The following is a 10,488-nucleotide window of genomic DNA, read 5'->3' as shown; positions in this document are numbered from 1 at the left end:
TCTACACTCAGTTTCAAGCTCCATATGGTTTCATTGCATTGTATGAAGGATGTGTGGTGGTGATAGCAAAGGAGGAAGTCCTTAAATAGCCTTTTCAGATCATTGCTGGTATTCCCATCTAGTTATTCATGCCTCTTTTAAGGTTTGCTCCTGCTGTTACATAAGTGCTATAACTAACTGGCTTTGGGGATTTTCACGTGTATCTAAGGACATTCTTCTTTCTCATTGTATCAGAATTATATAGCAGATACTTTGTAAATTATAATCCATCAGTCTGTCCTTGAGTGACTTTCCTACCCATGTTTGGTAACATCATTCAGTGCTTATTTGGAAAAATCACTTCACTGAGTATTGTAGCTAGCCTTTCTCAATGCTGACTCATTCCATTAAAGATCACAAACTACTTTTATGAATATTAGTATTTTGTTCAACAGAAAAATCTCTTAGGTTTTGGGAAGCTCTTACACTCATAGGCGTGGATATAATTTTTTCTAAAATCCTATATTTGCTTTTGATCTGACTTAATTAACAAATGTTATTGGCCATGTTTCTTGAAGTAACCAGCTTGTTACATTCATTTCTGAGAAAATTTCTTCAAGATATACAAATATGCATAACCATAGCTTATTGCTTAATCTTTGAGGTAAAATTCATGTTCCATGGGGAAAAACCAAGCAGCTCATTCCACTCACAAATAAAATATGCAAGTGATTTATCTCAAGACAGGTTCTGTAATGGGAGATTTTATATATATATATATATAGTCAAGGATTGGGATTCAATATAGATTTCACTGTTTCTTGAATGACATTAAGTAAAACCATTAAGTGAAGAATATAATCTTTGATACTGATTAGTGTAATGTTAAGGAGCAAGCAGTTTTATCATTCTGCACTATCACTACAAATTATAACACAAGGAAAATATAAGTAATGTCATAGTGTTGTGAAGATGCAAGTCATTGTGATCCATTGTCTGAAAAATTCATAGATACCCTATGGATCCTCAGACCTCATTTTGAGAATCTCCCTATGACTAATACTGGTATACATTTGATGTAGTCAAGGCATGCCTTCAGTGCCTAGAATCTCTTAATATACACAACCTCTTGTCACCTATGACACTCTTGACAGACTGAAGGACAGAGGGCCCTCAGGTGGGATGGATTCTTAGAGTGAATGGTAGCTGCAAACTCATCAACTATGGCCATCATTCCACTTCAGTATTTCACAATGTATTTCTCATGGGTCTCTTTCTGAATGATACAACTTCCTAGAAAGTATCTGGAAACCCTTGCCTAAGCTTTCATGTAATGTCTTTCTCTGGCTGCTAAATTCATTTCTGAAAGAAAAAAAACACATTATGTTTTATACTTACAAAGGTAAGATTCTGTAGAAATTTTAACACAAAAATGAATCTTTAACTAAATGTACCCAACTTCAGTGTTAAAGTATAATTCTTCAAGAAGTGAAAAATGCAGCTTGTACAAAAACAGAGAGAATATAGTAATATTTTGTTTGTTAATAAGGGAACCAACAGGATGGTATTCGTATTCAAAAGAAGGAAAATGGTAAAAATACATATAGTCCTTAGGAAGAAGAATGCTAAAGTAAGGCTGAAAAAATTAGATTCAAAACTGGTTAATATTATACATTACAATAAAACCTTAAACTTTAGAGTTATGTTTCACACTAGAGAAAAATTGTCTGCATTTATACTTGACAAAAATAATTTTCAGTTTATCCATCTTCTGTAACTCCAGACTTTAATCAAAACAATGGCAAAGTCAAATATAGTTTTCTTCCCTACAGCAGAAGCTCATCCTCAGGTGGGTTTGTTCAACAGTGCTGTGAAGTCTTGAAAGTTGATGCTGTAATCTTCACATTCCAAAGTTTGAATTGTTTTCATTAAATTGTCAATAAAATTATGGAGAGATATGTGAATGAAAATCTTCCTAAGCTTTTGAAATAGTATAATAGTAAATATTTATTAAATAATGATTTACACATTACATAAAGTGATTCTGTGCATTCTTCTATTTCATTTTCATAACATCCTCATGAAATAGGTATTTACAAGGTACGTTAGAGAGGTGGAACCAAAATGAGGAGATACTTAGTCGGGTAGTAATAAAATCAGTAAATAGTAGAACAGAGATTCTGATACAATACCTGACTTTTAACAATCAGTATATACTAGTATCCAGCCCAGCCCAACCCAGCCCAGCCCAGCACAGCCCAGCACAGCACTGCACAGCACAGTACTGCACATCACAGCCAACACATCACAGCACAGCACTGCACAGCCAGCACTGAACAGCACAGTACTGCACATCACATCACATCACATCACATCACATCACATCACATCACAGCACAGCCCAGCCCAGCCAGCACTGCACTGCACCGCACTGCACCGCACTGCACCGCACTGCACAGCACAGCCAGCACAGCACTGCACAGCACAGCAAAGCACTGCACAGCACAGTACAGCACTGCGCAGTACAGCACAGCCAGCACTGCACTGCACTGCACAGCACAGCCAGTACATCACTGCACAGCACATCACTGCACAGCACAGCACAGCAAAGCACTGCACAGCACAGCACAGCCAGCACTGTGCAGTACAGCACAGCCAGCACTGCACAGCACAGCCAGCATTGCACAGCACAGCACAGCTCTGCACATCACAGCAAGCACTGCACAGCACGGCACTGCACTGCACATCACAGCACAGCACAACCAGCACTGCACTGCACTGCACAGCACAGCACATCACTGCACAGCACATCACTGCACAGCACAGCACACCACAGCCAGCACAGCACAGCGCAGCACAGCACAGCACTGCACAGTACAGCACAGCCAGCACTGCGCAGTACAGCACAGCCAGTACTGCACAGCACAGCACAGCACATCACAGAAAGCACTGCACAGCCAGCACAGCACAGCACTGCACAGCCAGCACAGCACAGCAGAGCACTGCACAGCACAGCACAGCCATTGCAGCTCAGCCCTGCACAGCACAGCACACCAGCACTGCACATCACTTCACAGAACTGCACAGCACAGAACATCACTGCACAGCCAGCACAGCCAACACAGCACAGCACAGCCAGCACTGCACAGCATTGCACAGCCAGCACAGCATAGCACTGCACAGCCAGAATAGCACTGCACAGTGTAATAATATGCTGCCTAAGTTTTCTTAGTCCTTTCATGGTGTTTATTTCCACTGTAGAGAATTATTTCTGCCAGTGTTTTCTTGTCTTTCATAAGCAGACTTTCTTCATGCATCTTGAAGTACATTTCCTCAAGATTCCATCCACTACCCAAACACAAATACAGTCAGGATTTCAGTGCATTATTTGTTTTTGCAATTTTTATTAGTTAATGGCAAAGTTTCTTCATATGTATTACAAAGTAACATATGAAGTAATAGAAGGACCAGTTTAATTATAATGTAGTGCTTGATTAGCCATAGTGTTTGATAAATCCCTTATTATGAGCATGTGAATTGTTCATAGTACCCAGTGGCACAAATGGTGTGATGGTTTCAGAATAAAAGCATTATTCAATGATTTTGTCATCTCAGGCTAAGGGTACTATAATTATCTGTAGCTCAGAGTTGGGAAAGTAAATAGCTTACACAGAAACACAACTGACAAGGGCAGCCTTGGCATGAGACCCCAGAACATCACACTGTATTTTCTAACCATTGATGGAGTAGAAACCTGGATTTAGAGTTTTCTCTCCAAACTGTTCTCTAGGAAGTCACAATAAGAGGTCATGAGGAAATCTAGTATTCACTATAATGTCTGCACACGTTTAAAGTTGCATTCACTCTAATGATATATCAGATCTTGCTTTTGTTTTGAGACAACATATACTCTCTGTCTTGTTACACTGAATAAGTCATCATCTACTGTGCTCTTGTGAGGAAATGAAAAATGTTTTGGGCTACACTTGTTGCTGATATGCATGCCATGTGTCATTGTTCACAATACACAGGTATGGTTTATCAGACTATTAGTATTTTTGAACAGACACAAAGCTTCAGTCTGTCCAATCCTGTAAAACTCTCTACTTATGAAGTAGGGTTTGTTTATTAGATCAAAAGAAAAATTATATTCAGTTTTGACATATACAACATATGGAATTGCACAGCATTACTAGGCAAAACAAGAATTCAACTGTAGCTGTTGACACACCAAATCCACCAAATGTGCTAGGTTTGAGGAGTGTTTAAAACTTCTTTTCTTTGAACTAGATGTTAAGATGCATTCATTTGACCAGAAAGATTATAAACAGCATAGATTATGTCCCCAGACAATGGAGAGGAGGGATTATCTAAATTTTTCTTCCAACTCACTATTTTAATAATGTCAATTAATTTGTTTTCTTCTGCTGAAGGTTTTCTGCTTACAGCCCCGAGGTATATAACTGCAAGCCTTGGTGTTCCCTTCAGGAAATTCCATGTTGTGGCCTTTTGCCAGTGTGGCTTATTCTTGTCACTTAATTTTTTTTTTCTAAAACCTTTCTATAGCATTAGTGAGTAGATTACTGAGAAAAAATAAACATGAATTTTTACAAAAGGGCTGATGTATCTGTTTTATAAAATATATTGAGGTCAGAAAAGGGTGTTTTTAATAGTGTAAATACAGGCATTCTTTTGCTTATAGAAAGCCCCCCTCCTCCAAACAGCACATCTTCAACAGCAATGTGTTTTTTCAGCTAGCCCTCCATACAAAATTCCATTATTTTCAAACTGTGGAAGAAATACAAATTTTGTCATAATGAGTAGCAATATCCATCCTCAAGAGACTAATGTAATCCCCCAAAGAATTGTCTGCTCTTTATGACACTTTTGTATCTCGCTGAGTATGAAAATAAAGCTTATGTTTTGTCCCTGGGAAGTACAAAAAAAGAAAAAAAAAGAAAGGAAGAAAGAAAAGAAAGCTGTAGTAATGTTTCTCAATGTATTTCTCAAATTGACATCAAAATGCATGTGGAGAGAGAAAATATGACTGATGTTTGCAAGTACAAAATCTTTAGTAATACTGATAAATTAATGCAATAAAAGCTCCTTATCTTAGGGCAGAAGTGCTGCTTCCAGAGATGTGTCTGGAGCTCCAACAGATCCTGGTTTTAATCACTGTACTATGGAGTGAGCCTCTGGGAAGTTAGAGACAAAGCCAGAATGAGGGCAACAATGCACAGTTGTTTTCTAATTAGCATTCCCAAGCCTCAGTCCTGCATATAATGAAACAAGTCAATGAATTAACAGAGCAGGGGTTTCTCCTGCCTATTTAAACCTAGATGTGTGCTATATTAATTCTGGGCCTCCTCAGAATCAGAACATCATAGAAAATTTTGATAGCATCCCTGTTTGCAACTGAAAGGAATGGTTAACTCCATCAGAAGCATTTGCTCCCCACTAATATAAAAAAAGGTCATCTTTGATGTGCGATGCTACATTACCAGACCCTTGTGCTACAACTTGCAATTTTTTCCATGATCTTAGTCTACGTTTATGATAAAGATCATTTGTAAGAGTTTTAAAATACAGAGGTTAAAACAATAATACCATGATGGTATGCAGGCAGTCATCATCACTTTGAACAATAATTGTATTTCAAAGTCATTTGAGTCTATTTTCAAACATTTTTTAGATATATAAACATAAAAACTATGTACTTACAAAGGTAAAATAACATATGTAAACACAATGTAATATCATTCAGCTTTAAATAAGAAAGAAATCCTATAAATTGGAAAATTTGGAAGTACTGATTCAATGACTTGATACATATGGTTTTAACAAAATTAAACAAAGAATATAAACAATTTAAATTAGATATATAACAATGAGATTGACACAGCAATAAACACTCTATCAACTAAAAATAAATTCCAGGCCAAGATTTACCATTGAATTCCACCAAATGTTTAAGGAAGAATAATACCAGTGCTCATCAAACTACCTCGGAAACTAAAAAGAGAAATGATGATGCCAAATTCATCTTCGTTTTTTTTTTTTTTTTTTTTGTAATTTTTGTTTATTTATTTGAGAGAAACAGAGAGGGACAGAAAGAGGCAGATAGGGAGAGGGAGAGAGAATGGGCATGCCAGGGCCTCCAGCCACTGCAAACGAACTCCAGGCGCATGCGCCCCCTTGTACATCTGGCTAACGTGGGACCTGGGAAACCGAGCCTGGAACCGGGGTCCTTAGGCTTCATAGGCAAGCGCTTAACCGCTAAGCCATCTCTCTAGCCCCAAATTCATCTTATAAAGACAATATTACCTCATACTGAAACCAGATAAGTATACAATAAAAAAGAAAAGTATAGACCAATTTCTGTGGTGAACCTGAATGCAAAATGTCACATTAAAATATTCACAAACATAAATGGAACCAGCCTAGATGTCCCTCAACTGATGAGTGGATAATGAAGATGTGGCACATTTATACAATGGAGTTCTACTCATTGGTAAAGAAAAATGAAGTTATGAAATTTGTAGAAAAATGGATGGATCTGGAAAGGATTATACTAAGTGAGGTAACCCAGGCCCAGAAATCCAAACATCACATGTTCTCTCTCATATGTGGATCCTAGCTACAGATGTTTGGGCTTCTGCATGAAGGAAAATACTTAGTAGCAGAGGCCAGTAAGTTAAAAAGGAGAAAAGGGAAGAGAAAGGAAAGGAGGAGAGTATTTAATAGGTTGGTATTGTATATATGTAACTACAATGATTGAGATGGAGAGGTAATATGATGGAGAATGGAATTTCAAAGGGGAAAGTGCGGGGAAGGGAGGGTATTACCATGGGATATTTTTTATAATCATGGAAAATGTTAATAAAAATTGTGAAAAAAATAAATAATAAAATATTCACAAACTGGGAGCTGGAGAGATGGCTCTGTGATTTAGGTGCTTACCTTTAAAGCATAATAACCCAGATTTGTGTCCTAGTACTATGTAAAGCCAAATACACAAAGTGCTACATGCATATGAAGTTCATTTACAGTGGCTAGAATCCATGGTGCACCCATTATCTCTTTCTTTTCTCTCTCTGCTTGCAACTAACTAACTAACTAAATATAAAATCAAGCATATGTATTAAAAATAGGCTTAATACTTTAATTTTAACTTATGTCATTACTGAACAAGTTTGCCAAAGTACCACTGACAGAATTAATAGAGTTGGTTAAGGTTCAAATAGTTATAGATTGTGTTATAAAATTTTGTGTATGTTTAAAATTCAATATAGTTCTATAAAATTGATTTGAAAGAGATAAAAATAAAAAAAAATATTTTGACAAAAAATAATTAACTACACATTGAGATCATTCACCATGACCATGTGGACCTTCATTGCAGGGATGAAAGGATGGTTTAACATACATAAACCAGTGAAATATTTGACACTAATAGATCGAAAGAGAGCAATCACATGATCCTATCAAAAGGTATAGAAGAAATATATACATCAAGAGAATATATATATATATATATCATATATATATATATCACAAACTGGCAGGCCAACATTTTACTAAATGAGGCAAATTTAAACTATTCCTAGTAAAATTAAGGAAAGAGACAGTGGTGTTTACATTCTCCAAAGTGCTTGAAGTTTTAGCTCAGATAAACAGTAAGAAATTATAGAATACAAATAGGAAGGGATGAACTCAAATTAACTCTACTTGCAGATATTATCCTCTGTACTAGAGACACAGAAAGCCTTTAGAAGTGATAAACACTTTCAACAAAATGGCAGCATACAAAATCAGTACATTTCCTATATACAAATGACAAACATGGTGAAAAACAAATAAGAAAAATAATATCATTCACAATAGTTAAAAGTACCTAGGAATAAACCTAATTAAAGAAGTGAAAGACTTCTTTGGTGAAAAAAAAATAAACACTACAGAAAGGGATTGAAGAAGAGGCTAGAAGGTGGAAATATCTCACATGTTCATGGGTCTACAGAATTAATATGATGAAAATGGATATGTGACCAATATGGATCTACAAATTTCACTGAAGTCCTAAATTGTGGTGGACTGAGTCTAAAATGTCCCTGAGACTCCTGTGTTTGAATTTTTTAAAATTTACTTTTATTAGATATGGACATATTTAGTATGTAAACAAGACATGTTGGTACCATTCTTTCCCTCCTCCTTGTCCTTTTTCTGATGATGCCTTTCTTTAGGGGATAAAGGTCAACCCAATAGGGACTGTGAGTCATAAATTGTGGGGGCAACAATCAGTTGTGGGGGGATGCAATATCTCTGTGCAAAATGTCCCAACTTGTGGCTCTAACAATCTTTCCTTCTCCTCTTCTGCAAAATTCCCTGAGCCATGTTTGGTGTATTTTAAGTATACTTCAGTGATAGGTTCTTAAGAGCCTCTGGATCTCTGGTTTGGTAGGTGGTGAGAGTCTTCAGTACCTACCCCTTCATCATTGTGCTAATATCAGATTTACTAAGAAAGAAACACTATTGCTAATTTCCCCAATTCCTCTGTGGTTTCAGCTGGGGCCAGGGTGGAGCGTGCTGAGTCATTTATGTCCTCAGATCCAGCTCCTGTCTAAACAAGAGAAGCAGATTACCCAAAGGAAAGCAAAGTCAGCACCAGTTAAATGGGATAACTGTTATTAATTTCGAGAGAATTTAGAGTCTATACCCTCTTACAGCCCAAGATTAGTGGGAGCTTGACAATGGAAAGCAGAATCATTATCTGGATATGATTCTGACTTGTTTCCCAGTTATAGATATGGTTTCCTTTCCACTGAGAAGATCTGTTAGCCAATCGAAAGCAGTTGGACCATGCCTGTGTTGCACTATTGCACTTGTGTGAGCATCAAGTCAGGTTGTTTGCTTCTGAGTTGATTAGACTTTGAGCTTTTTGGACAGATGTTGTCCACTTTCCCCCAGTAGCTCATATAGCACCTTCCAGCACTAGATGGATTAATTGTCTGGGAACTGGCTCTCTTCTGGATTTCAACCAGTTCTTGCAATGGTTAGTGCCAACAGCATATGGTGTCTTCAGCAGTGGGGTCTTATCATTAACCTCTGGTGGGTCATCAAGTGCTCTGACAGAAATCTGTCTTGTTTGATTTGGGAGATCTAGTAGGACTCTGATCAACAGCTCATTGTGGATGTAAACCACATCCTTGTAGAGAGAATTACAGGCTAGTGACAAGGGAAAAGAAAAAAATAAAAAGGCAAAGAAAGATAAACAGGATAAATTTAAGGTTAGGCTTCATCTTACCCTCTCCAGGGCCTGTCAATTTAGGGGCTCTCCTTGAGGTACTCTTGAGAGTTCCAGCTTTGAGTCTAACTTCTAGGATATAAGATTCTATAGTACCAGTTCAATCTGGATTCAGTTTTGTGTCACCTTCCCCATCCTTCCCCTACACCTAAGCCCTACCCTTTCTATCTTTCAAGCCTCAAGATGCCATTCAGGTATGTCAGCAACTTGGGCAGATCCAGGTTAGGACCCACAGATGAGTGAGACCTTGTGACAACTGTATTTCTGTGATTGTGCGAGTTAACTTAGAATGGTTAGCATTAAGTTAAATCATTTCTCTGCAATTTTCATTGTGTCATTCTTTACTTACTGCTGAGTAGAATTCTATTGTATAGGATTACCACATCTTGATTATCTATTTGTCCAATGATGGGCTCCTGGGTTGGTTCCAGTTCTTAGATCTTATGAAATGAACAGCTGTAAACATGGTTGAGCAAGTGTCTCTGAACTGAGATGTGGAGTTTTTGGTGTAAATGTCCATAAGGGTAGCTCTACATTCATCCTTTTCAGGAGTCTCCATGTTGATTTCCATAGTGGTTGTACTGGCATTCATTCCCATCCACAGTGAATGAGTGTTCCTATATCTCCATATCTTCACCAACATTTGTTTCATTCGATTTTGTAATATTTGCTATGCTTAGTGGGGTAAGGTAGAATCTCATAGTTGTTTTAATTTGCATTTCCTCAATGGTTAGGGAGGTTGAATATTTTCTAAAGTGTGTGTTAGCCATTTGTAATTCTTCCTCTGAGAACTCCATATTCAGTTCTCTGCCCCACTTTTGGAGTGGGTTGTTTGAATTTTTTTTTTATTAACTTTTTGAGTTCTCTGTAGATACTAGATATTAGGCTTCTGTCAGTGGTATAGTTGGCAAAGATTTTCTCCCATTCAGTGGGAAATCTATTGGCTATGCTTATGATATGTTTGTCTGTGCAAATTCTTTTTAGCTTCATGAGATCCCATTGGTTTAGTGCTTGTTTAATTTCCTGGGCTACTGGAGTTTTGTTCAAGAAGTCTTTTTCCAGTCCTGTATTATGTAGAGTGGCTCCTATTTTTCTTTCCAGTGCTTGAAGAGTTTCAGGTCTTATGTTGAGGGCTTTAATTCATTTGGACTTGATTTTTGTGTATGGTGAAATGAATAGGTCTAAATTCACTTTCTATATATGGTCAT

The 10,488-nt window shown here is 37.3% G+C and overlaps 1 protein-coding gene across 1 annotated transcript; it reads right to left on the bottom strand.

Moving 5' to 3' along the window:
* Positions 1 to 1,297: 1,297 nt before the first annotated feature.
* Positions 1,298 to 3,220, bottom strand: LOC123462851 (keratin-associated protein 10-2-like). Its single transcript, XM_045156988.1, has 3 exons — positions 3,034 to 3,220; positions 2,412 to 2,894; positions 1,298 to 1,341 (listed from the first exon to the last, which is right to left on the bottom strand). Exons 1-3 carry the CDS (start codon positions 3,218 to 3,220, stop codon positions 1,298 to 1,300), a joined length of 714 nt encoding a protein of 237 aa, XP_045012923.1.
* Between the last annotated feature and the right edge of the window lie 7,268 nt (positions 3,221 to 10,488).

The sequence above is a fragment of the Jaculus jaculus genome, chromosome 8, assembly GCF_020740685.1.
Source record: "Jaculus jaculus isolate mJacJac1 chromosome 8, mJacJac1.mat.Y.cur, whole genome shotgun sequence".
NCBI lineage: Eukaryota > Metazoa > Chordata > Mammalia > Rodentia > Dipodidae > Jaculus > Jaculus jaculus.
Note: the sequence above shows the minus strand (reverse complement) of the source record. Positions and strands in the feature narration are given on the sequence as shown.

What these genes read in the sequence shown, in the direction of transcription:
- LOC123462851 (XM_045156988.1), bottom strand. Translation starts at nt 3,220, where the DNA reads ATGAAAGGACTAAGAAAACTTAGGCAGCATATTATTACACTGTGCAGT. An exon ending in TGAAGTGATGTGCAGTGCTG is followed by an intron (nt 2,895 to 3,033) that starts GTGTGCTGTGCT and finishes TGTGCTGTGCAG; the next exon opens with TACTGGCTGTGCTGTACTGC. An exon ending in GTGCGGTGCAGTGCGGTGCA is followed by an intron (nt 1,342 to 2,411) that starts GTGCGGTGCAGT and finishes TTTTTCTTTCAG; the next exon opens with AAATGAATTTAGCAGCCAGA.